This window comes from Melanotaenia boesemani, chromosome 15 (genome assembly GCF_017639745.1).
Source record: "Melanotaenia boesemani isolate fMelBoe1 chromosome 15, fMelBoe1.pri, whole genome shotgun sequence".
Classification (NCBI taxonomy): Eukaryota; Metazoa; Chordata; class Actinopteri; order Atheriniformes; family Melanotaeniidae; genus Melanotaenia; species Melanotaenia boesemani.
This window is the reverse complement of record NC_055696.1, coordinates 8,087,599-8,115,527: the sequence shown is the minus strand read 5'-3', so window position 1 is coordinate 8,115,527 and position 27,929 is coordinate 8,087,599. Positions and strand designations below refer to the sequence as shown.

The 27,929-nt window shown below is 38.1% G+C and overlaps 1 protein-coding gene across 1 annotated transcript; it reads right to left on the bottom strand.

The window, feature by feature from the left end:
- Nucleotides 1-181: 181 nt before the first annotated feature.
- On the bottom strand, nt 182-27,355 carry LOC121654622 (sodium/potassium/calcium exchanger 3). Its single transcript, XM_042008838.1, has 18 exons — nt 26,862-27,355; nt 21,439-21,549; nt 10,607-10,683; nt 10,337-10,411; nt 10,116-10,200; nt 9,591-9,694; nt 9,218-9,292; nt 9,102-9,127; nt 7,116-7,169; nt 6,859-7,001; nt 6,602-6,768; nt 6,284-6,521; nt 5,898-6,064; nt 5,509-5,623; nt 5,296-5,408; nt 5,075-5,140; nt 4,252-4,358; nt 182-292 (listed from the first exon to the last, which is right to left on the bottom strand). The coding sequence occupies exons 1-18, from the start codon at nt 26,965-26,967 to the stop codon at nt 283-285; spliced, it is 1,839 nt and encodes a 612-aa protein (XP_041864772.1). The 5' UTR covers nt 26,968-27,355; the 3' UTR covers nt 182-282.
- Nucleotides 27,356-27,929: the final 574 nt, after the last annotated feature.

Here is a 27,929-nt window from a genome sequence, read left to right as displayed (position 1 = left end):
CTCTCTGCTCTCTAACCAGTTTCTTAATTTACAGCACATCAAGAAATTTAATGTCAAAGGGCAGAGGATAGATGTCTCCTGTGAGCATAGTTATAATTTATCATTCATGGCAATTTGAAGAGCTGCGACTTGAGCAAATTGCAGACATCTTTGTATGTAAGGTAAGGGAAAAAAATCAATATGAAACATGTAGTTATTTTATTCCTGTTGCACTCCATTAGATGGCAGTCATGCACAAACTCAGCTTTCTACTCACTCAGCTGCACCTCCATCCATTCAGAATTACTGCTTCCTATGGAAAATAACAGGTTAAAAAGATCAATTCTTATTGCACTTTTTTTTTATTGCACTCGGGATACAACAGTCTTCTATGATCCGATACACAAAGCGGCATATTTCTTTTACTCTAAGATATCATTACCTCCAACATCACAGCAGAAAAAATAAACAGAACATTCTTTGGAGAACAGTTCATCTATTTGGATTATTTATATTAGTAAAACTGGATCAGAATCTTAAGACAAAGACTCTTGACAGCTGAGTGAAAGCGTGGCAGCTTTACAAACTGGTGTGAATTATCTGCTGCCAACATGAGGATGGAGATGACGATGAAAAGACAATTTCCGCCTCAGGTAAGGCTAAGAAAAAAATACTATAACACATCAAATTAAATAGAAACTAATGATTACTTTTATTACTTGCACCTCAGAAATTATATTCCCAATTTAATCATGTAAATGAATAAAAATATAAAAGCTCAGTTTGTTTAAGGTGGCCTGTTGAGTTGGAGATGTTGACAAATTCAACAAGTAAAAACAAAATCTGGTAGTTTAGCAGTTTTACGTTTTTAGCTGTCAAATGACAGAATTCATTGAATGATATAAAAATGTTTTAAACCTTCAGTTAGGAGCTTAATTTTCTGTATTGTGCACAAGATAAGCTTGAACTTCTCAGTGGATAAATACTGAAATGAAAAGGAAATGCTGGAAGATGAAGGGAATGCTAGTCTGACTTTAAAGTCATCATGGTCCATTGAACACAGAAATATGCATCCATTCTGTTACAATAATTCACAAATAGGCTTACACTATTTGTTTCAAAATATCAAAATACCACAAAACAAGTCTGTGTTAGACATTCAGTCTTGTAAAACTATGTAAGCAATTTAACATTTACAAACAGTAAAAAGTATTGTCAAGAGGAGAATGATAATTATTGTACAGTCATTTGAAAGAAAGGAAAAAAAATCACCAGGATCCCTTTGATGGAACATGTAGAATTCACAGATAATCAACAATACCAAATACTGACAGTTCTTCCATTAACTTAAAACTAATATGTGCCTTTTTTTTTCCTGGATGACACAAGAACAGTCAATATATATGTTACTGAAAATGCAGCATAATGTGCCATAAAATCCACACTAAATATACAGCCATGTGAAAAAGATTTGCCATTTTGAGAACTTAAGAAAATCAAACTTAAAAAATTCTAATCTGTTTCTTGGCAGGTATTATTCTTATAAATGAGGCTGATAGCAAAACATGATATTAAAATACATATTTCCCTGTCTATTCAACATAAACTATGCCAAAATGCAGAAGCAGTGTGTGAGGTAACTTTTCTGTTATCAGTCTTTCATAATGTGGAAAATATTTGGTTCAGTCTTTTTAAAAAAAAAATGCTCTGTTAAGGTCCCACCACAGAATTTTAATTGGGATGTTTGTCTTTGCAACACAATGATAATCTTCTTTATAAGCCATTTAGTTGCAGATTTGCTACTGTGCTTTGAATCATTGTTCTGATGCATGATCCAGTTTAAGCCAAGTTTTAGCTGTCAGACAGATGGCTTCATATTTGGCACTGGAATCATTTGGTTTACAGAGGAGTTCATGGTCGACCCCAGGTCCTGTGGCTAGATACTTTGCAGTCATGTCTGCCACAGTGTGTAATAGCATTGTGCTCATATGCTGTGTTTGGTTTCCACAACATGGCACTGTACATTTTGGCCAAACAGGATATTGTTCCAGTTTTTTGGTGGTTTTAAAAGAAAAAAAAGGATTTCTCCTGTCAACTCTACCAAACAAGTCATAGTTGTTCAGTCTTTTTTTTTTATTTAATGTCATTAATTTTAATATTAAACATACTGAGGGGTGCAGAGTCTAAGATGTTGCTACTGTTTTGTTTCTCTGAACTTGGGGGATCAGCAACTATCTCAGATGTTTTCCATTTGCAAATAATATTTCTCAGTAAAGACTCCAAACTGTTTGACAATGACCTTGTAACCCTTCTGAGATTTATATGCTACATTAAGTAGCATTTCTACATGAAATTGTAATAAAACACACCTGAATGCATAAGACTGGGAAACTGCTAAAACCTCTGCTTTAATAGAGATGGTGCTGATGATCAGTTATCTAGTTCATCTGACTGGCTGCTACTTTCCATCTTAATTCCCATGGAGGCAGTGAGGAAGTACTTAGTTTTGCACAGAGTGCTTCTGTCTTTCACCTTGGATATTTTATTAATCTAATTTTAAAACTTAGTATGACTGACTATATATAATATATATATATTACCAGTCAAAGGTTTAGACACACTTACCCTTTAGATTTAATGGGAAAAATCTAAACTTTTAAATGGTACGGTGTCACAATCTCAGAACTGAATGGAGTACTTTCTTTTTCACATGCCTGTATATACGTGTGTGTGTAAGTATTGTTTGTGTTTGTCCTATTTGTTTGCTTAAAAAATGTTCCACCAAACTAAAATAATCCCATAAAATGTACAAGAAACATTACAAACATCGATTGTCGTACCAAAACATGGAGTATATTACTAACCAGCACTCAAAGTCATCAAAGTTTGTGACACTCATAAGTACACTATATATTAGACTTCATAGTAATAGGACTTCAAAAATACTGTAATACTAGATTAATTTCTTTTATGTACCTTACACTGTGCCAGTACGTACTCCTTTGAAATAGGCAAAATATTGTCACGATAACGTGCATTTTTATATCAACTACTGTAAAAGTCTCTGGCACACACGTGGTGTCCTTTATTAGCTGTTCAAAGATTCTTTGCTGTAAGTCAGTGCTGCTACATTTTAATGCATGTTATATTTTTGCACTAATGTTATATTTTTGCACTAATGTTATCAGCTACGGTGTACATTCAAAATATATCTTGAAAAAAGTTCCAAGCATGACACAGCAGTTTAATTTATATTGGATTTGAGCCTTTTAACAAGTCGTTTGGCCTCTGGACGTATTTTGTACATTTTTCTTGTGCTGGGTTTATATTGCGGAGGCTCTTTTTTAACAAATACCTCCTTTAAAAGCGCAACTGTGCAAAATCTGCTGAAACAGTTTAATAAGTGTTGTCAGGAAAAAAGAACTGCAACAGAGACAGTTTATTCAGCACCAGTAAGAAGCTTGTGCTTGCAGTGATGTTGATCAACTAGCTTGTGAGCATAAATTAATGTAACCGCAGCAGCATTCAGAGCACAAACACTAAGGAGATAAATAAATAACAAATTACGTAGGAATTCTCTGAATCTAAACTTTTATCGACTTATTGCTTTAATAAAATAGTGACAACACAAAATTTGTTAAAAAATATCAAGCAGAAGTTCAGATTTGTAGATTGTTAGCTAGCAAATTAGCTGCTGAGCTAATTTTGTAGTTTTTAACAGGAAGAATAAAGCTTAGATGTTTGCAGGAAAAGTCAGGAGAAACAACAACAGCTTAAACCTGGGTTGCAAGATTTGCTCCTTAATGCAAATTTAAGCTCAGTTTTGTTAATAAACTTTGTTAACATTTATTATGAAGTAGCAACAGAACTGTGCAAAAACTGACAAGTAGAAAAAAATCTGTTTCCTAAGATCACATTGTTGGTGTCATTTCCTTTTTAATGTTAATAATAGGCTACCAACCAACACTGCTGTTTCCATTTCTTATCATAATGTTTTTTGCTACGTTACCCTACTACCAGAACACTGTTATCAAACACAGCACGGTACAAAAAAAAAAAAAATGTGCTAAAACTGTTAGTGTGGTTGTATATTATCACCAAAGTGATGACTACAGAGGTGCACAGAAGTTCTTACAAGAAACACAACACTGTTCACTCTTGTTTTTTTTTTTGTTTGTTTTGTTTTTAGCTTCAGGTAAGAGGACATCTGGTAGAAAGGTAACTATAGGACAAGTCATGTGACAAGGTGGACATATGCCCTTTAGACATTACATCTGCCCGAAGAGGATGGAGCAGAGCAGGAAGATGGCATAGAGAAACAACAGACCCAGACCCAGCCGGCGGTCCAGCCTCCAGTGGTTCAGATGAACACTCGTCACCTAAGAGTAAACAGAGATCAGTGCAAGGAAAGATCTACCACATATATTTATCTTTATTAACGCTTCTGATACAAGGATGTATGGCATTCTACTTTAAATAAAATTCTGTTATAACTCAGACAATAGATATTGATAGATATTACAGTAAATACCCATAATAATCAGGTCAGCTTATTTCAGCTGAGGTCTGCTGGGCCTGGGACAAGATCAGATTGATAACATTGATCTCCTCCCACTCCACTGTGAGTCCTTCTCTCTGCCTCTCATCAGTAGTCTGACTCTGTTTCTGGGTTGAGGAGCAGCAGCCCCCTCCCAGTTCACATCACTATCACTGTCACCTGACTGCAGCTGGATCTACTGCCTCTCTGTCTCATCCGCTCTGACGGAGCTACCAAACTAACTGTTTCTATCAAAGATAACGTGCTGTCAGGCTTTTATAAAAGCTAATGGACAATAACTTTGGAGCTGGCCAGTCAGGTTACGTTGCCAGGCTGGTAAACATTGGCTGCTCTATGTTGAATTTACTAGTTCCAGCGTCACTAAAAATAGATTTTTTTTTTAGAAAATCTCTAAAGCTTCTATTTTTTTTCTTCTGTTCTTCTCTCACTCAACTCAAATAAGATTTTTTTCCACAAATAAGCCTACTTTGAAAAATTTAGAAAAATTATTCCATAATATAATGAGGGCCCAGGATTTTGTATTTTGTGTTTACTCACTGTCAGAAACACTGATGCCAGCAGTAGGACGACAGAATATACAAGTCCTTTATTATTTATGGAGACCTGTGGGGACAAAAAAAAAAATCCAAGTATGAAAGATTATTTAACAGATCCGACTCCTAAAACCTCTCACACACAGTCAAAGGTATACTTCAAAAAGCAAAAAAAAAAAAAAGAAGAAAAAAAGTGCATTATGCAGATATAAAGTGTGTACATACTATTGATCCGTGGTCCACCACAAGGGTACGCAAAGCCCAGGGGAAGCCCAAACCCAGCAGGATGTCAAAGATATTGCTGCCTATGGAGTTAGACACTGCCATGTCCCCCATGCCTGGAAAAAGAGATGCTGAACTGAAACCCATACCACAAACAAGAGACAGCCATAAATAGATAGAGATGGACATTCAGGATAACACTTCTGTTTTTGTTACCTTGTCGAGCAACAATGAGACTTGCCATGCAATCGGGTACACTGGTCCCTGCTGCCAGGAAGGTTATGCCCATGATGTAGTCTGGGATGTCGAGTGTGTAGCTGATGATTGTTACCTGATAAATACGTGAACGCACATCAGGATTATGTTTGCTGGAAAGAGGTGCGTGTTGCGAGTTGTGATGTTTTATAACTTCTATTGGGTTGCACTCACTATTATTTAAAACATGCACAAAAGGACTGTTTCTAACATAGTTCAATCACAGATAAGTCATTTTCTGACCAACAAAAACTTTCACCTGACTTCAGTTTTTTAATAGCATCATGTAGGTATCTACAGCCCACCAGTCAGCTTAAATATATGCAATCTTTTGCCTGTTGCCTTCTTACCATCCACACCATGAGGTAGGAGAAGACAGCAATCCACAAGGTGGAGGCCACGAAGGTGACCATGAACCAGCGGTGCCAGCGTGGCAGAACACAGTTAGGCACAGTGCAGTAAAGCAAGAAGCTCAGGGGCCAGGTGATCAGCCACTTGATCCGCGCACAGCAGCTGCCTGTCACACACAAAACATCACTTATTTAAACACATGGTACCTTTAATTCAATCAAACGGTAAAACATGCAGTAAATACTGTAGTCAGATGTTCATTGATTCACAAGTTACTTGTGCATATGACACATACCGTATGTCCTATTGGCTATTTCACACTAGTGAAGAAGATAAAGTAAGGACGAGCAGTTATTAAAAGGCTTATTGGTTAAATCATCCTCACCTGGTATACGCATCGGACTGAAAATCCCATCGTCATCTTCTTCTTCCTCCTCTGGCCGGCACACCTCAGCCCCAGGTTTGTCTCCAGACTCTGCGTCTCTTAACCCGGACCTACCGCCTCCATTCTCCAGGCTGCAGGAGCCCGTCCTCTTCAGACTGTTGCTGTTTGACCCCCCTCTTGACCCAGGCCCAGCTTCACCATCCCGCTGGTGCTTTGTACTCCGGATCAATCTCTGTCTCTGAGGAGTGATGAGTTTTTATTGCAGAGTTTGTTGCATCTCTGTGTCATAATGTCTGACGCTGTAGGTGAGCTGCATACCTCGCTGATGAGCACACGTCCTGCCATGGAGAGCCTGGTGCGGGGCGAGAAGTGGGGGGTGATCATGATACGCAGGCCAGCATCTGAGAAGGTGAGTTTGTGGGGGTTGAGGATGAGTAGCTCATCCACCATGATGACTGGAGGATTCTCCTGGCCATGGGCCTGCCCTGTTAGGAGGTGTGAGAGGTTGGAAATAAACAAAGATCAATTCACTGCACAGACATGTTTGTCAGCTGTAATGGTGATGCTGCCCCAACCTTTGTTGAGAAGAACCAAAGAGGTGTTGCATCCTGCGGCTTCTTCTCCCATCTTGTTGTCTCTGTGTTCCTCTGATCTGCGGCAGCACAGCCTGCTGCTCCTGAACTGACGCATCACAAACACTGAAATCGGAGCGTTGAACCTGCAACCAAACAAATGCTGCTGCATTACCAGTGTGAACATGATTAACACCATTTCTGCTTGTAGTTCTGACACATGAAGACTGAGATAAGAAGTTTGGTGCTGGCAAACTTACTTCATGATTATGATGTATATTGCATACATGGTCATGAGCAGCAAGGACTCCCACCTGAACAGTGAAAAAACACACAGAAAGTACTAAGTTCTGTTCAAAATGTAGCTTTAAAGACATTGACTCCCCAGCTCCTATTTTACTGGATTACATTGCTTTCTGCAGTAGATGAGCCACTTGAATGCTAATAAACATCAACACATTATATTTTTTATGCAACAAGATATTCCCTGTAGAATATTACTGACATTACCAATCAGCTGTTTGTTTTTTTAGTAGTCCTTTTTACCTTCAACCTCCTTCAGACTCAGAATGCATGTTGCTTCTTAAAAGATTGACTTTACTAGGAGTCACATTTAGCATAATGGTTTTCTGTCCACAAGCACAACTACATGCAGGGTTCCTGCACAATTACTAATTTAAAATTCTAAACTTTTCCAACCCCAACCCAGACTTCTTAGCAAACTTTTTAAACTAAAATTTTTAATTTTTGAAAATCTGTGACCCATCAGAATCTTTGACTGCAGGGGGGGGGCGATAGTGTACATTTCTCTGCATGCACGTCTTAGAAAACGAGCAAAGACTTGAACACTTTTATTGAAAACACATTTCTGATAGCTATCAGAATGTGTTACTTTACTGTACCCGCATTATAACGAACCCTGACTTCAATAAAAGTGTTTTCAAGACTTTGCTCGTCTTCTAAGACGTATGCAGAGGGCTCCCTGCAGACGCAGATTCTGATGGGTCACAGATTTTGGTGAAACACCTATCTTTGTAATTGTGTTTTGGTAAACTTGTGAAAGTGTTTCACTGGATGTAAATTTGTTTCACGAAAATGTAAAAGTGTTTCACTCGTAATATTGTTTTGCACATCCAGGCCACCGTAGGGTTGCTGTCAAGAAGCCATGTTTTTAAAAAGGGAAACTTTCCAATTTTTGTTTGCATGTTTTGATATGTCACTACGTCACTATGTACATCACTGAACCCATTTCTTGTTTTCCTGGCTGTGGATAAGTAAACAGTGGGTGGCAAAAGACTTTTGTACCATACAGTAGTACAATTTAATTCAGTTCTATACTGCTCTTTGCCTTTATCAGCTTTTCTCACAAACAAGCTTTGAACTTGTGCAAAGCAATGATCCACTGAGCAAAAGACACTGCATGAACTCTGAAGATTTATGACTCAAGTTCTTGAAGACTGATTTTGGCAAAGGCAGGTTAAACATAAATCTGCTAGCCTTTGTTCAAAGGAACAAGAGTGAGGTGAAATACAACAGGACGGCCTCAGTATGGCACAACGTGACTCAATTAACACTACCATATATTTCTGAGGGACTCACTGCTACAACAGGCATTAAGTCTATAAATATATCTACTCTTTCATTAAATCCACCCACACAGACCAAAGTGTAAATTCCTTTTTGTTCTTTTCCTTTCAAAAGACTACAGGTCAACAAAAAAAGAGAAAATATTCAGGATAGAAAACTTAAAAAGCACCAAGAGCACAAAATGTGACCATAGCAAATTTAACAGCTTCACAAAAGAAATCAATCCAACAGCCATGATGCGCAGCCATGAATGAAGTGGCTGCCACTGATGACACACGCCGTCACACAAATTAAACGAATCAAAAACAATTTTACAGCCAGATTTTAAACTGATCTTCTTCGTCTTTCCAGTGGCTGACACTGAAATGAGCTATGGCAGGCTGAAATAAAAATTCTGATGTTTTATTTAACAAAGATAAATCAGAAACCGGATAAAAAAATTCAGCTTTCGCTCTGTGACTGTGGAAGCTGTCACCATCATCACTTGAAGAGAAGGTTTTGAATACCATTGAGGGTGTGAGAGGAAACAGGAAACCTTTTAAAGTCTCAATAGAAATGTGATCCCATGATAAGCACTGCTTGCTGTGTTATTCAGTATGAAACATCATCTCACAAACCGACACGGAAACAAATCGACCAAATGTACAAACGCAACTTACCAGACAACTCTGGCATCGTAGATAACCTTGAAGGGGACAAAATAGATTCTTTAAAATGCAGTTGGAAGAAGGTAAAGCCAAGCAAAAAGATTATGTTGGCTAAATTCATGTCTTACCAATATAAGTGCCAGTACAGACAAAATGTAGTAAAAGGAATCTCTGAAAAGGGACCACCATGTCAGAGCCACCGTCTGTAGAAGAAAGCCACAAATGTTTCAGTAAGAAATCGTTCAATACCAACTGCAGACAGGGAGTCATAATCCCAGTATTCAAAATCACCAGCATGACAGCGCTTTATTAAGAAATGCATTATATAATTCTGGAAAAAAAAAAAGTTAAATAACACTTAAATTGAAAGTCAGATTAAACGGATCTGTGTTTTATTACTATTTCAACATATTTGTTGTCTGATAAACTGTTGTATGAAAAAGAAATGTGCAGAAACACATGTTTTAACACAGTCACCAAGCAACTGCTGGCTTGTACTACCTGTCCTGCAAAGATTCCACTCAGCCCGATGATGACCAGGATGTTGAAGACAGCTGAGCCCACGATGGTGCCGACCCCAACGTCACCCTTAGTGATGAAGACACCTGATGATGGGGAGAGGGGTTAGTCTGAGTTTAGGTTAGACAGAAACCTACAGTGTGCCATCGTGTGTCTTGTCTGAAAAAAAAAATATGAAACAAAAGCACATATACTGTATATGTATGTGTACTATATGTTCATCCATTTTAAGGCTTTTATCTGAGATATTTTATGTTTTAACCTACTGTTCAACTCTTCAATAAGTCCATATTTAGTATCCTCTAAAAAAGAAACTGCAAAAAAAGACTAAAATTACTGGACTTTGCTGACATCTCCTGGATGATTGTGGTATGTGCAGAGCCAGGACACTGTCTATAATTTAGGCTTTCTCTGTTTAAACAATGAAAATAAATATAATGAAATTTCAACATGGTCTCTTGAAACTGACACATCTGTTATTGGGTCTCAAATGGCCGAGCTACGAACCAATGAGTGAGGTGAAGAGCTCAGGGGCGGAGCTTCCAGCAGCCATAAATGTTGCCCCGGCCACGTCCTCACTGAGCTGCAGGTTCTAGAGGAATAAAATAACAAAACAGACCAGAAAACAAAAACAATCATAATAATAAACTGAAAAAGCAAAATAAATAATAATTATAATAAAAATAAAATAAAATATATGTAGGCAGGTTGGGGCTGGGTTTCTTCACCTCGGATATTTTCTCCAGGGAAGGGACGAAGTAGTCATCACAGACGATGGCCAGAGCGTAGAACATGTAGATGGCCTGGAAGGTACAGTTCAGCACAGATAAGACAGCTGAGGGACACATACACATGGAGCTTTTTTTCATAACATAAACCAGCTTAAGGGTTTGGTTGGTTTATGCAAGGATGATGTCACATGTCAACATGATGAGTCAAAGATATAAATAAATAGGAAAAATATGCAGATTTGAGGCAGTATGATGATAAACACTCACACAGAGTGCATGCAGGAGCACAGCCCCGTTCTTCCTCTGCTCCTTGGTAAAGATGTCCTCTGGAAACTCATGGATGGCTGTGGAGGGATTAACAATAAGATAAACATTTTCCCCAACTAATGCAGTGTTTATTTCTCCCCGTTACCTTTTAAAATGCCTGATTTGTAAATCTACTCTGTTATATTATATAAAATCACATTATATTACAACTATAAAGAATTAAGTCATATTGTTTGCATTATTATCCTGTGTTAAAACCCACAACAACACCATGCAGACAGACAGTATTTATCTTGCAAGGAAGAATAAGACAGGAAGTGAAACTGACAGCTGCTTCCTGTCCTCCTTTAAGTGCAAAAGTAAAAAACAAAAAACCCGTAATGACAGTTTAGCTGATCTGTGTTCCCTTGCCACTGAAAAGACAGACTTGAGAGTGTGGTGCACCTCCAATTCACATCTCAGAGCTGAGCTGGATGAATATAAACTACAGGGGAGCATGCAGCTATTAATAGCTCCTCTGCTGTGTGAGACAACAATGGGTCGACAAGCACACAATAAGCCCAGTGTGGCTGTCACGATGCACAGAAACTGAAGAACAGGCTGCATGGATTAAGAGAGGTCTCTTGTGATCAGGGATATGAAATGTGCTCTTTGACACTGGAGTAGCACAAAGTAAGAGTAGGAGACCATATGGTCCAGAGGAGGGGATTTTAATTTGGTCATGTTTCCGATGGAAATGGAAAATATAGATGCTTCTTGTGGATCATTTCTAAGACCTCGGGCTGAGTCTCTGCTTCTTGCTCTCCTAAGGCTGAGGAAAAAGCCTGTTTTCATTGTGTGCCAGCTGTTACTGCAGGGCAAGGCTTGTCCAGTGATTCATCAAGGCTTAGCGAGTAAACTTTCTGTCATCTTATCACACGAGAGATAGAGGCTAAATGAGAAGCTGCACTATGTGCATCTTCTCAAGCCGCCTGTCAGCTGTTGGACATCTGTGCTCTCTGCGTCTTTCTCTGCATCACCTTCGTCTTTGCTCTTTGCGTCCTTGAAGCCTTCCTGTCTCTCTTTCTGCCCCTACACGTAAACTCTCAGGTTATGCTGTCGGGGGAAATGTGTAGCCTCAGATGGACACTTTTGAGGGGTTGCTCTGGTGAAGGTAGTTGCTATGGTGACCCTCTCCCTGGGGGCAGCTTTTTCTTTTTTTATTTTTCTCCCCCTTTTTTTCTTTTTTTTTTTTTTTTGATGGGTGGCAGGAGGAAGCCAAAGGCTAGGCGACTGAGAGAACAGTGAGAAAGGGGGAGGTGAATATGCGTTTCCCATGGTAAGGGTTTATGAAAAATGGAAAAAAAAAAGTAAAAGTGACAGCAGCTCTGGACTGTAATGTCTAAAAATATTTATTTTTCCTTACAAACCCTCAGGAGAGGTCTGAGAGAGTGAGGGAGGGAGGGGGGAATAATGGCACAGAGATGCACAGACACTCTGCTGGTTTACTGAAGGCTGCTGAGCTTTGCCAAGATCTTTATGCTGTGTTCTCACAGAGCAAGAACACCACCAGAAACACCACAGTTGAATATGACTCTCCAGATCAGGAGTTTAAATCAGATCAGCATAAAGTTTGCACCTAGCATTGTTTCTTTGTGCTTTATGACTTTTGCTGCCAGAAGCACAAGATGCTCCCACAAGTCTTTTATCTTTCATCCTGTTCTGCCCATCGCAGTCTTTATTTCTCTCCCACGACAGCTGAAGTACTCCTAGAAAGACAACTTTAGGTCTCACTTCAGACCTACTGGTTTTCTCTGAAGTAACAAATGGTCAGAAATGGTTGCTTGTACTGTTACTTTGTTGTTTGAATAATGTACAGCTTTTTAAAGACAGAAATTCGAAGTAACATGGTATCATTTTTCTCTGATAAAATGATAAGAAATAAACACAAAAGCTGTATGAACCAAAAAAGCAACAACAGACTCACAGAGCAACGCGAGTTGCAAATGCTTTAAAAGGAACATTTGCCCCTCCCTCAGCAATTCTGATTTATCAATCATTTATAGCAACTTTCAAACACATCAAATGACACTTGAAGTGCTTCAGTTTCACTTCAATCAAATACAAACAGCATGAGGATCTAATACAATCCCAAAATTAATGTTCTGTTCACATTAATTTAAGTGCTAAGAAGAATAAATAATAAATAAAAACAAAAAAAATGAAAATTCTGAAAAAAATATTATAGATAAAACTAATAAAACATACAAAATCTCTAAGAAAATGTCTAAAAATGTTTCAATTAATCAATAAAATTCTAATTCTGACTGAATAAACAGGTTTTTAGTATCACTATTTTCAGCTCCTCACATCCTCTGCAAGGCTGTACCAACACTTTGGATCGTAACAACTAAAAGCAGCAAATCCAAATGTTTTCATTCTGCTTGTGGAACAGCCAAAAGAGGAAAACTGGAGGATCTGAGAGTCCTTCCAGGTTCATGAATTGTAAATCATCATGAATCATTAAATAGAGGTAATCTGGTGCAAAGCCACATAGTGTCCAAGTTTGCTAGAGATAGACAGCAATAGAAAGATAACTCATAAAAATGATCATATGTATTCATGTATTCATCTATACTTTAGGTTCCTGCCATTTTTAAACAGTTCAAAAGCAGGAATATAGATAGATGTGTATAAAAAAACATCTGACTTGTCATGTTAGGATAAATGAACACATGGATAAATGTTTTATATTCTAACTCCGGAGCACAACAAAACCAGGAGAGATGTTAAAATGAGACAGAGTGTAAAGTGAAATAGTGCCGATATGAAGAGCTGAGCTCTCTCAGTGAATCTGAACAGAGGGCGATGGGCGGTACGGGATAATGCTATTGATCTGAAAGTCTGCAGGCCGTCCTGGAGTCAAGCTAAGGTATCGACTGCCACACCAACCAAACTGATGTTGGTGTATCACTCACACATCAGTAACAAGGCTGCATTTTTCATGAGGAATCAAAAAATAAATATTTCATCCAGGTGTGTAATGTAAATTCAATTATGCATTTGTTCTTTGATTTACTTTCCTTTGAGGTGGTTTGAATACAAGACTGATGAGCCGACAGCAAGGCTTCAAACCGCACCAGCCAACTCGCTTATCAATAAAACACAACACGTACACTGTGACAAGTGAACAAAGACAAATGCTTGGGGGGTAGCTTTGCCCAATCACAAAACATTATCCATGATAAGCTCAGTTGGCAGGGAAACAAAGCCAGAAACAACAGCCAAATATCTTCTTGATTAATGACAGCCATAACTATATATAAAAGAAGGTTAATGACAAAGCTCTCGCTCAGAGAACTAAAGTAATTTTTGTGGACACAGAGAGGAAAAAGAGCAGGATTCAAACATATCAGCTTCAGATTTTCCAAAACTTTTCATGCCTGCTAAACTGTCCGGATAAAAGCACATGCCTCAAAACCATGTCAAGACAAATTGTATTAGATTATCTGCCAGTTTCTCTTTCTCAACACTTTCTCCAAAACTCCCCTCGCACAAAATCATGGCTGTGGAAAAATGCTATTCTCAGCTAACTGTCGCTTGCCAAAATAAACAACATAACGAACCTCAACAACAACACACAGTGCGAGCCATTTACTTCATTTACATGGTTTGGATTCTTTGAACCCCCACCCCCACCCCCACCCCAAAACCTCTGCTCTATTTTTAGCTCTCCGCTTTGCACTTTTAATGCTTGAAAGACAGAATTGTCTGGGTTTCAAAATTTAGCATTCAGTTGCCTAGCAACAGCAGTCTCTGAGGCTTGTCAGCTGAAGCCAGATCACACCGTCTCCATCTTGTTAAGCAGAGGAGAGATGAGAAGAGAGAAAGAGATTCTGAGCCTGGACGCTACTGTGCAGTCCTCAAGATAATATCCCCAAAGATCCGGGGCAGGCTTTTTTAATCACACTACAGATTATACAATCACTGTCAGGCGGCCTGCTGAGGAAAGAGGGCGGCAACCTAAGGCTACAGTGCTCACTGCTGTGTCTAATACTACCTGTCCAGCTTTTTGTTTTCTTCCTCATCTCCAGTGTATTACCATAATGAAGTATCCACCCTCACTATGCTTGCATCTCTGTTAGAGATAATGAGGGACATCTATTGGCAACCAGGAGCTCAATAAATGTTGAGTGTGTTATCAGGTAACACAATACAAATGGCCTTACACAGCAAATTGAACATTGGTTGAGAGATATGCTGAGCCCCATTATTTCTCTCTCATAGGTCATATCTTAGAGGGAAAAATGCTAGAGAGGAGGGTGTGGGGTAGACAGCAGGACAGCGAAGAGCCTGCAATATTTGATTCAGCTTTACGGGTCAGATAAGTTGCTCCTGATGAGTTCATGTTAATGCAACTCCTTAATACAACTTTTCTCTTATGTAACAAAGTTGTTTTGTGATTTGACTAAACGATGGCAGCTGGAATGAGTATTTCTGCTTAAAGACTGCTTTAAAACAATCATTTAACAGTAAGTTTTACAACATATTGATGGAGCAAACTAACCATGTGTCTGTACTGCTTGAAGTCGAATTTTAAAGGTCATGCATTTTTGGATTTTAATTTTCCTTCAATGTGTTAAATAGCTTTTTGTGCAAGTCCCCAACAGAGGAAGTTATTTTCTCCTAGAGAAACAACCGCAGCTGAACAGCTTGAGATTACTGGTTTGTGATTCAAGCTTTTCTTCCTCTAATCATCTGCATCATCAGAGGTTAGAGTGGGGGTCTCAAACCTGCAGGACAGTGTGTAACTAAATCAAAGGTCAATGACAGAAAGGATTAATATAATCATTAAGGACTGTGTCATTATTGGTATCTAATCACTTTACTAAAATAACTGTTGTGTCTTTATTTATGGATGCACCAGTACCGATACCAGTATCGGGTATCGGCACCATACTAAGTGCGTAAACTTGTACTCTGACCACAGAACCTGATACAAACGTTAAAAAACTAGGGCTGTCAATATTCACTAATTAATGCAAAAAATTTTTTTAAGGCATTAACACATAAGTAACCGTTATTATATAACAGTTATTAGTTATACATTTCAGGCATTATGTGCAGCAGTGAACCAAATCCCCCCCCCCCAAAAAAAACAAAAAACAAACAAACAAACAAACAAAAAAATATTCTCCTTATTTAAGAAGATTCTGATATTTTTCAAGCCTTATGCTTAGAGGATGGCTGCAGAATGACCCATTTGATATACTGGAAATTAACCACACAGTCGTCACATCTGACTTTCTGATCCACACTCCGTACCAGTGAACTGTAATGGGATGGATTAGTACTTATATTGGTACTCTGTATCAGAAAGTATTCAAATGTAAGTACTTGTACTTCATTTTGAAAAAAGGGCATCGGTGCATCCATATTATTGTTCTCTTAGAATGAGCCATTTATATCAACTTGCGATGGGTCTACGTACATAAAAAGCTGCCATGTTGTTTTGCGTATGGTGTCTCTGAATGGACAAACAACCCTGAGTTTTAACAATGCAGTACCATTTTTGATTGATGGGTGCTAGAGCACCTTTTGGAATAAGGAATACCCTAAAAAGCACATAAATGAAGACAGTACACACATGCACAATTTTGGAGTCACTGCTGCAACTGTGGCCACTGGACCCACTCGTGGATTAAAAGATGTCCGCAAGAATTTTGGGCACTGACAGCCACCGTTCATTCACAAATATGCTGGACATTTGAAGCCATTTCTATGAACAGTTTTACCAACAGATGACACACATCTTACACATTGTACCTTTAAGATGATTTCCTGCTTCAACACAACTAATTCTAATGAAATAGATCTAACAGCTTGCCAAGTTCTGCACAATGGTCCATTAATTTGAACAGGATGAGGCAGAGAAACATCTAAAACCTCAAGGACCAGAGTTCGGGTTATGAAGGGAATGCAGGTGATGTTATCAGACATGTAACTATGCTAGTCACACCCACTGAGTAGCAAAAGACAGCAGGCTCACTGACTGCAAACTATTTGACTCACTCAAAAACACAGAAAAAACATTTAAAATGCAGAAGAAATGTCACAACTCTGCCAATAGATTCAGAAAAAACTCTGGTTTTCTTTTTCCAAACTCCTAAAAATTAAAGCAAACAGACCTAAAGGAATAGCCAGAAAACTGAAGTCTGGGCCCAAAAATATGGAACAGAACACTATCTGTCCAGTATGTTACATAATGTTTTAGCAAATATCATAAATATCAGGACAAATCATTTTTATGTATTTTTATGGCATGCATATACATTTTTATTTTTTTGTGTGTGTACACGCTTGGAATAGGCATAATTAATCGACGATCGATTAATTGATCATTAAAAATTTCATCACTGACATTTTTTTTTATCAACAAAACTAATTCATGTTCTGTTGCGTAGTGTGAGTCTTGAAGGAATGCAATCAATTTTGCTTTGTGGCAGAAATTAAACACTTTACCACACAATGTTTGAAAAAACCGCCACAAGCCTACTCAGGTACCTGAGAGTTTCCATGTATTTCAAAAGTAGCCTAATCATGAAACGGTCACGGTGAAGTGTGGAGTGGGACCACTTTGATTTAAAAAATTACTAAATTCACTGCAAAGCTGTGTATAAGTACAACTCGTCCACGACCTAAATGATGTACCACTTGAACAGTGCACATCCAACCCTGGTTAGTGGAGGTGCATCCTGCTCTTGGTCTCAACCTAGCAACAACTCGGCGTTAGCACGGAGGTACCTTTGTATCACAGCAACGTCAGTCACCTCCGAGGGGGTGTTTTAGGCATTTGACATTTTAGGGTGTTTGACAGTCACCAGGCTGCGTTCACGTCTGACTCTAGAGCATGCTAACATGCTCATCTTTATCAACAAAAATCAGACTGGTGCTGAAGTTGTATGAGTTACTGGTTATTTATTTATTTATTTTATTATGAAACTTTGTTAAAAAGCCTAATTCATTGTTAGGTACTCTAATCTCTCTCTCTCTCTTTTTTTTAAATATAGTTTTAGAATAGAAATACTTTATTAATCCCTTTGGAAAGTCCTCAGGGAAATTTGGGTACCAGCAGCAATACAACACCAACAGTAAAGCAGGACAAGCACAAGACACAATATATACAGGTACAAAGCAAAATAGAGGCAACAAGGTGCAAGAAAGCACAAATAGAACGCAATAAATAACAATAAGACAAGTTAAATAAAACAATATTTTGTGTTACATGTGGCAAAACCTGTCAGATCTAACTATTCTATTTTTTGGTTAAGTTATTGTTTAACATGTTTGTTTCATTTATATATATATATATATATATATATATATATATATATATATATATATATATATATATATATATATATATATAATTTTGGAGAAAACTAGGGTCAGTTGTGTTTCTGAGCACCGGCTCCTAGCTGCTTAAGAGAACATATTTTCAAGCGTAACCATTGAATGAATCTCATTTAACAGCCACAAGAGTTGTTCATCTTGTACTAAAGATCTCAATGTGTTTTTAGTAAAAACCTGTCTGTATACCACCAGAATTATAATTTGACTTCATTGTTTTAATTTTGCTCAAAAATTCCTCTTAAGTACGACCAGACATCTAAACTTTTGTATGCTTTAAGGCTTTGCTTTGTGAGATTTCCAACCATTTAAATGAGATACATATAAATATCAGGAAACTCAAGATCTAACCAGATGTTACCAACTGTAACCCATAGATTTATTAGTAGGTCAAAAAAAGTCCCTGTCAAGATCAACAGCCTTTCATTTGTTATACTCCACGAACACATGATAAGCACCGCCTGCCATGTTTAATGTTTTGCTACTTGGGGGTCATATTTAGATGACGTAGTGATGTAGGTACATGTCTTTTAAAGTTAGAAACACCTTAAAGAAAGAGCAGCAGCCTGCACAGCTTCGACAAAACCCAGTTTGTGACCAATCAGAGCAGACTGGGCCTTAAGGAGACAGGAGCTAATACAGAGCATTTCTGACAGAAGGTGACAAGAGATTAGCGTTGTACGATCTGGATTTTCAACGATCATAAAAATAAAAATGATCCGATTTTTTGCTCCTTTGCAGTTTACTCATGTGCTGTTTTCAGCTGCAAACCGAGCACCACTGGCATGGCAGCGCTGTGCTGCAGACTCCTCCCACAGCCCCAACAGCTTTGGTTTTATTCAACACCTCTCAAGCTAGACGGAACAGTCATGACCAAATAATCCACCAGCTCCCAGAGACACAAAGAGATAACAAACGTTATAAACAAACATAACTTTTTTTTCCTCACCAAAGATCACTGCTCAATTAACACAATGAACAACCCGGGATTTAAGAAACTCATCAACACTTTGGACAAACAGTATCACTGCCATGTCGTCACCATTTTAGTAAAGTGTCTCTCCATGCCCTGTACAATGAGTGTGTTGAGGATGTTGTGAAGGACGTGGCTACAGTCCAATGTTTCGCCACCAGATCTGTTGTCAAGCCGCACCATAGAGCCGTATATAAATCTCACACTACATTTCTTAGATAGATAGATAGATAGATAGATACTGAATCAAATTATTTACTTCACTGCTTGTCCTTTTATAGATATACTGCATTCAGTGAGTGAAGTTTAAGAGATGCTGCAGTAACACACAATAAGAAGAAAAATATCTTTAAAATGTGTTAAACAAAAATGCATGTTTTACTAGAATAACCAAATAAAATCATGAGTCTGTAAATTATCATAACATTGGCCCTTTAAAACTGCAGGAAAGTCTTTATGTGCCCTGATTTCGTATATTTGGTAAACATGGAAACATCTGTATGCAGATGAGGTCATGAAAGAAGAAAGTTTCAAGTTTCAAATCTATAATGACACAGCTCAACTTTATCCACTGTATATATATATTCTCAGGTTTCACGCTATCAGTAGGCAGTGGCATTTAGGTGCAGTGTGGTCTGAGCAAACCATTTCCATGGTTTATTATTAACATAACTTGATTTGCATGCCTTTCTGTGGGACCATGCCTGACATTTTGTAGACAGACTCCAACAATAATTGCACGATTTCCATATAATACAGCATTGAGACTGACAGGCTAATATTACCATAGGCACACAGTAAATGCAAATTATATTCCATAAGTAAAGCTACAATTTTTATTTTTTTTACTGTGCAGCCATATTATTCTCTCTGCTCTGTACTATTCTCCATGCACAACAATAAAAAAGATTTCCTACTCCAGCTAAATTTTTAATAACAAAACTGTCAGCTGTGATGAATGCAGCTCATGTCAGCCAGCCACCCAATCAGCCTGGGAACCAAAGAAACAGAGGTCTGGTTTGATCTGCATCCTAACTGTTCTACGAGCATCACGGCTAGGAAGCAAAGAAGAAGAAAAAACTAACTGGTCGTCTGTTAAAATCAGATCACCTTAGACAATCTTATCTGATTTTCACTCTGGCAGCCTCCTCTTATGCGCTTCAAGCTTGACACAGACTACAAACAAATGCAACATCTAGCCCACATGACCTTTCAGTTCACCTGCAGGGGAGACGCAAAGATCTCTGCTTCACTTGTTTTGTTTTTTTACCTGCATACACCACACACACATTCACACACACACACACACACACACACACATACACACACATACTTCAGGTTGTTTTTTCTTTAGCTCTGAAACAGCAAGCTAACTATAGGAAACAGCAGTGATGAAAGATCTGCTGACTCGTCTTAAATCAGCTGAGTTTAGGTAAAAAAGTAATACTTGAACACATGACTTCATACATAGAGAAACAGCATATTTTAACCACATGAATGTACAGACTTAAATCGTTACACTGATCTTTCTCAATGATGGATCCCAATCTGTTAAATGCTCAATGTGGACCCAACGGTGCTGCTGGTGTTACACACACCAACTCTTTCAACATTCCCAACTATCCATTAACTTGCTGTTGCCACAGCCTTTCATGAAAGGTTAACTCTCATCATAAAAACTTTGGAAAAAGTTTTTCCCTAGGATTTCATCTCCACAGCATGATCCTGCCAACACCATGTTTTAACTGTACATATGGTTTTAATGAGGCTTGGGTTCCACAAAACATAAAGTTAGGAAATGCAGCTGTTGGAGAAATTGGCTCCACCATGTGACATTTAGGAATGGCATCCGTCTGGCTACTCTACTAAAAAAAGCCTTTACATGTAGATAGGGAACTCTGCACCTCCTTGATAGGAACTACTTGCTATTTGGTAACCTGTCTAATCAAAACTCCTCTACCCCAATTACTCTACCTGGAAGTCTTATAGGCTGCAGGCTTCTATGATTTTAGAAAGATTAAAGCTTTTAAGCACTTCACATGCTGGAGAAACTTTCGAGAACCCTCCTAATGATCTGCTCCTTGACACACATGCATCTAAAGCTTCTGTAGTCATTTTGAATTGATTTTCCCCAATCTACATAGTCAGTGAATTTCATTAGTGACATGTTTACTCCAGCTGAGCTAGAGAAGGATTTCCAGGACCAATGACAGAACTGGTTCCAGTTGTTCAGACTTAATTGGAAGTATTGATGAGCATGGCTGATTCATCAGTGGAAAAAGTTGTTCAAACACACAATCCTGTCTAGTTCATTTACTCAAAATATGCAAAATATCACTGCTAATGTCAGTTTTAAACAAATATCTTAAATTGATATCTCACGCTACAGGGTCAGGCACTCTTGGAGAGATTGCTGGTGTGTCCTGAGGTGAACACATGGCATCCATCCATAGAGCGGAGAGTGACTCACCTGCTCGAGGCTCATCCAGGCTCTGGTTGTCTGACTTCTCTTGCATCAACCTGCGTGTCCATCGCAGCGGCTCACCATTCACGCCTGGCTGAAACCCAGAGGACTCCGACTCTGTTACAAAACAACACCAGTCATTTTAGTTTAAACCAGTTGGACACGCAGACTTCCATGTTTTCATTTAAAGTGAAGGATAAAAATAATTCTTCACTGTGATTAGTAATTAGTTGATTATTTTCAAGGAAAGGTGCCAAACCGATGATTTTTAGAGACCTCGATAACGATCAGTTAAATATTTATCTTATAATTGTACAAAAAGAACCAGCTGATCCTTAGCTTCAGTTTAACTGTAAGTTTTTATTTCATAAATGACTTAAACAGTTAACACACTGAACACTTCTATTTGATGATCAGCCTCTGACTAATATTAATTTACCAAGCTGTAGATTCATGTTTTAAGGTTTTGTAAATCCGTACGAAGTGTATTTTTCTTTTCTGAATTGAATTCATTAATAGTTAATCTTGTGGTTTTTAGTTTTTATAGTTTTTTGAAGGCATCAGGGGAGGAACTCCCATCAGATATGTCTCTCTCATCATCTCATCTCTTTTTACGGAAAGAGATATCCTTCTCCACCACCCACAGAGATCTGTCCACAAAAGACTGTGAAGATAGTGAGGCATTTATTACGCTCTCTACTACACTGTAGCATTATCATGAGGCAGCTTGGTGTCTGTGTCTGATGCATTTCGTGATTGCCAGGCGGTTGTAGTGTCTCTTTGTACCTCACAGCTCAATGAGCCCATTTCATGAGGGCAGCGGTCGTGGCTGAGAAGAGACGTGAGGGCTTTCATGTTGAGGCATCAAGAGCAGCTCGACTCATGTGAAATTTAAATGGGTTTTTCTGCCACAGATGGCTCTGCAGCATTTTCACACTTTAACTGGGACAAGTCACCTAAAATAAACATATTGTCTCACCGGAAAGATCAGAACTGAGAATTTGTTTATTTCTTTTCTAGATTCAGATTTTGTTTATTTGAGATGATCTCTTGGGTACAAATCATCAAATGTTCATTTATTTGGCAAAAATAAATGTTTTTTTTTTCACATGCTAATTAAATCTGAATTTGGTTAATTTGGGGGTTTTTGGCTTTTAAAAAAAAGCTGTTTTAAGACTTACTACTGGGAACTTGTGATATTAATTCATTCATTTAAAAACCTGAGATACTGTATATTCATTCATGTAAAATTATCATTAAACAAAGTCTTTAATTAAGAAAGAGTCCAGCAGGAATATAACGTCCCACAAAAGCACCGAGTGACTTAACCATATCATTAAAAGCAAATAAAAACAGACTACTTATAATTCTGTTATGCAAAACTGTTGCCTTCAAAGTCCTTCATATCTTAGATTTCAAGTTTGATTGAAAAGTTTATCTGGGTTGTTAAGTGTCTCTCATCTTGTGACCACTTCAGAAATTAGATCGCATACGCTATTTGGTTTTTGCCTTGCTAACCTTCCCAGTTGTTTTATTTCTTTTCTTAATTAGACCCAACCACCACCACCCCAAGAAAAAAAAAAAAAAACAGAGCAAAAAGTTGTAAATTGGACAAAAAGTTAACACCCTCACAAACATCCCATGCATAAAGCAACACTGTCTACCCTGACCTTTGCCCTTGAAGTGTAACTTTGGTGATCTGCATTGTCTTGGCTAACATTATTGCAACAGGGATTGTTGGTGTAGATAAGACTGAGGCCCTAAAATATAAATATGGGAGAGAGGTTATGGTATAATCAGAGATGAAACTAGAAATGTGGTGTTTGTCTGGAAATAAGTTAATCCTGCAGCTGCATTCCTGAACATAAACACAAAGACTAAATGTAGACTGTAGGTCTTTAAAACCCTAACAACATAAATAACACTGCAAATCATAGCTGTGCAGAATCCTGCAGCTGAAGCTGTAAGACAGCACAATGTAATTTGTAAACCTATGCAGTGTTAAAGCCAGAAAAAATTACAAATCCAATGAAAATGATTTGGTGCAACACATGCTGAACCCAGATTGAATACAGATTCTTCAATAAATCATTAAATCGGACCATTTGATTTTTTTTTTTTTTTTTTTTTGCAAACCATTAAGTCAAGACACATAACAGGACAAAGTAAAACAATTATAAGATATACAATTAGTGAGAAAACACATGTGTTAAAGTTGGAGAGGGTCACAGCAGATCATCAGTTGCTTTGTGACCGCTCCAAAAATTCACTCGACCTCCTGCATGATATACTGACCTATCGACACACTGATATCATGTCATTTGCTTCAAAAAATTAGAACAGGACACAAGGTAAGAAAGCTGGCTTGAGTAGACGTTTATCATTCAAAAAGCATGTGAGAGGAAGGAAGTGAAAGCATTTTTAGCCTTTATAGCAAAGAAAGCAGAGTAATAAATGACGATAGCGCTCCTATTGATGTTGTAAAAGGAATCTCTCAGACGGTATAAAATCTGCAAACTCAGCAGCTAAGTTTCCACCTACGAGTGAGGCTGCAGAAGCACCGCAGACCAGTAGTATGACTGCTTAATATTTGCCAGTTAGCAGGCTTTTTCATGAAAAAAAATGTGTCTGTATTTAAACCTAATAGTTGGATGCTGTGTTTCAAACTGAACCTTGTTTAGAAGATGCAACCGTGCTATAAAAATGCTCCAAACACAACACATTAACAGCTTTGGTACTGGAGCTTTTTCTCAATTATGTTCAAGCTGGTTTTTATGACACTCTAGTTACAGTTTTTAACTGACTCTCAATGCTTCTGGTCTATTAGCATTTAGCAAATAAATCTCATAAAGCTGTTCACCGCTTGACCAAATGAAAAAATGACAAAGCTAATAACAGAGAAAAGTCAGACATTTCCTTAAGTAATCAGAGAAAAGTAAATACGAATCTTTAAAATTAATGAAATTCATTAGAAAAAACAAACATAAATTCTGCTTTTTCTGCTTTGTGTCTGCTGGATAAATAACTACATAACTCCTGCTAACAGTTTAGCTATATCAACTTAGACAGGTGAATGTTTTAATTTTATTTCTACTACTGCACCATGAGCAAAAAACATCTGTTACTTTAATTCAATATGAAACTATCAAGCTTATTAGAGGTCTGCTTACATTTTTTTCCCATATGGCAATGCAGAATAACAAGTGACAAGCTCTCTGATTTCTGTTTACAGTCTACTTAGTCCACATTTTCCCTTTATCTTTACTTCAGATTGTCAAGATGTGGCTAGTGAGCACTGTTACATAACAGTGTTTAAAGCTAGCATTTGCTCCACTTGCTATATGTTCTGTTGTTACTCCATGATTTCCTCGTACATAACAGGTCCACCATCGTGGAGATGAGACATTGCTTCACTTTTTCAAACAAATTTTTATCTAATGAGCCATGTTGTGGTCTGGAGGATGTTTTTGACATTTTTTCATCGTGTGTGAGGTGTTAAAGTATACCCTTTACAAACATGCTTTTTTTCTTTTTATAATCAGGCAGATCCTGATAACTCAGTTTTATCTGTGATGTGAGCCAAATAAACAACTCAGTGTGAGTACTTTGTTCTCCTTCCTTTGGATACTGAGACATGCTCCCCTTTATTTATTTTTGCAATTGTTGGATTTTTGGTTTAGCACTCTACAAAGGATTTACAAGTAGAAGCGCAACTTGATTTTGTCCTTACTGATAACTCACTATTGGACATGGACATCCATAAATGGCTATACAAGCAGTGTTATTCAGGATGCTACAGTATGTGTGACATTTTTAAGGTTTTTTAAGAGTATCCAGCCTGTCATCTATACAAACAGCAGACCACATGCTTCACCCTGTGCTTTCATATGCTTTGAGCTGAACAGCCTTGGTCTCTGTTCTAAAAAACCTCTTCAGGTTGATGGAACACTCATAATTTAAAGGTGAAGTATAAATATTAATGCCCCAGCTCATTCAACAGGACACTCTTCCACAAAGGATGGTGCACAATCGCAGGATGAAACCCCAAATGTAAATTAAATCCTCCTAACAGAACAAAAAGTTCACCTCTTTAAGATCATAACACTCATAACGGTGCTAAAGCATCAGCTGAGCTTGTGTAACAGTGTGATTGCATCAGCAAAGGTGATGAGAGATAGATAGATAGATAGATAGATAGATAGATAGATAGATAGATAGATAGATAGATAGATAGATAGATACTGAATTAAATTATTTACTTCACTGCATGTCCTTTTATAGATATACTGCATTCAGTGAGTGAAGTTTATTTCACTCCAAGGCTTGTGGTGGAAACCAGTCCATGGGGAAATCAGAATTATGACAATCAGATCTGTTGCGTGTGAGAGTGTGTCATATTATGTTACAAACAGAATGAAATGACAGCCACTGTATACAATCGAAGACAATAAAATTTCATTTATCTCTCATTTTGATATGAAGAACAAGTATTTCTATTTATATAAACCCATCCAATAACCTGAGAAAAGGCAGGAATGAAAAATTTGGGGCAGTATATTTAAGGACAAAACAAATGTATACAGGAAAAATCAAACCTCAGCTTGCCCACTCTTGTACCTGGGATGAAGATAATACCAACTGAATACCTCACCTACGCAGAAACTGTCCTCACCACCAATGATTGGATTTACACATGCCACAATTTATGCCTGCTTTGTGTGATCAACAATCTGTCACAACCCCCCCCTGCAGGGTGAACACAGTCAATCATCCCAAGAACAGGCAGAGTCTGGAAGACATTGAGTGGGCATTTTAGGAAATACTGAAATACCCTTCATGCTGCAGCATCTGAATATGTCATACTACTGGGAAATTAAACTCAAAAATTTAAGCTCAGCATAATTCCCATCTTTTACATTCTGAATATACTCCATTTTAACTCCATCATAAGACATTTTGATGGAGAATGAGGTATGTGCTGCTGTAACATGTGAGCACTTCTAAAGAAGGTGTGGAGTCACATAGCCTGTGCAGTAAACACATAAGGGAGACATGTAGCTCAAAATAAAGACGAAACGGGGGTTATTCAACATAATCTACAGTACTTTAAAAATGCTGCTCGTTGCTAACAGCAAACAGTACTTGTATGTGAATGTGATTGTGTATTTTTTTACACAGAATATTCACTGTGTGTTAATTATATTTAAAATATTTTATTTAAATAAGCTAAATATATAATCTAAAACAATGTGAGCTCATCCGTTTTTATTCGTTTCTTGTAATATCTACTGACTGATGTAAATATAAAAATAAACTATATTTTTAATACATAATTACTTCCCAGTTTATATGGGTATGAGTATTCAATTATAATTTTAAAGTGTACGCAAACACGCGCGCGCAGCTGTACGTCTATATTAAGGTCTCACCTGGTGCCTGGATGACCTGTGTGAGCCAAATGACGGCGAGCAGCCCGACTCCACAGCAGCAAAACCGCTGGAAGGGCCGCCTGTGCCTCGCTGCTGCCGCTTTCATTCCTCAGCCGGCTGCATATCCACCAAAAAACATCTGTTGCTCTCTTTCTTGACACTTGTTTCACACTTTGTCCGCAAAGAGCTCCGAACAAACAGCCGCCGCCTCCGGGAGCACCAGCAGGCGACTTTCTCTGATAAGTTGTGTCAAAAAATCCCCGCAACGTCAAGCCCAGTTTTACCCCCCTCTCGGCTCAGAGCAGCGGGCGCCGCCGTGCTGGTAAACTCCTCCAACCGTCCTGGCCGCACATAACAAGAAGACGCGTAAAATAGCTTTCTGCGTTCATGTGTGTTGGTTGAAAGGTCGACAGCGGATCCCACAGTGCGGTGCAGCAACAGGAGGCGGTGTGCTCTGTGCACTGTGTTCTTTCAGCCCGTCTGTGCTCGTGCTGTAGTTTCCTGTTTGTGGCCACCAGGGGGCGACAAACTAGGGGCGACGCTAAATCCCAAGTGCACAAAGAAGTATGTGACTGCAGGCTTTTGAGCTTGTGGACAGAAGAAGGTCTACAGGGGCGATTTTTAAAAAAAAAAAAAACTTATTAACCGGGAAAATCCCATTGAGATTAAGAATATATATTTTTCAAGGGAGTCCTGGCCAAGATAGGCAGCATAAAATACAACAGTTATAAGGTTCCAAATTAAAAAAGGAAAACAAATCCTTGCAGAATGGACAAGTCATTTTAACCAGGTCCTACAGACATAACAACAAATTGGTCTTGTGAACAGCAAAAGAAGAAATCAGTACTTCTGTGAGCAACTAAGGAACACAAGTAGGTAGGCAATAGACCCAGGTCACATTAAAAAGAGAAAATGCAGCATCAAAATGTTTTACATAAGCACCTGTAAGTTTTTAGTCCCCCCCCCCCCCCCCCCCCCGTTCCTTTTATTCCTGTTTGCCTCTTAACTAGCTCAAAATAAATATTCATTCACATTAGCAAGAGATAACTTTGTGCATCAGACTGTATA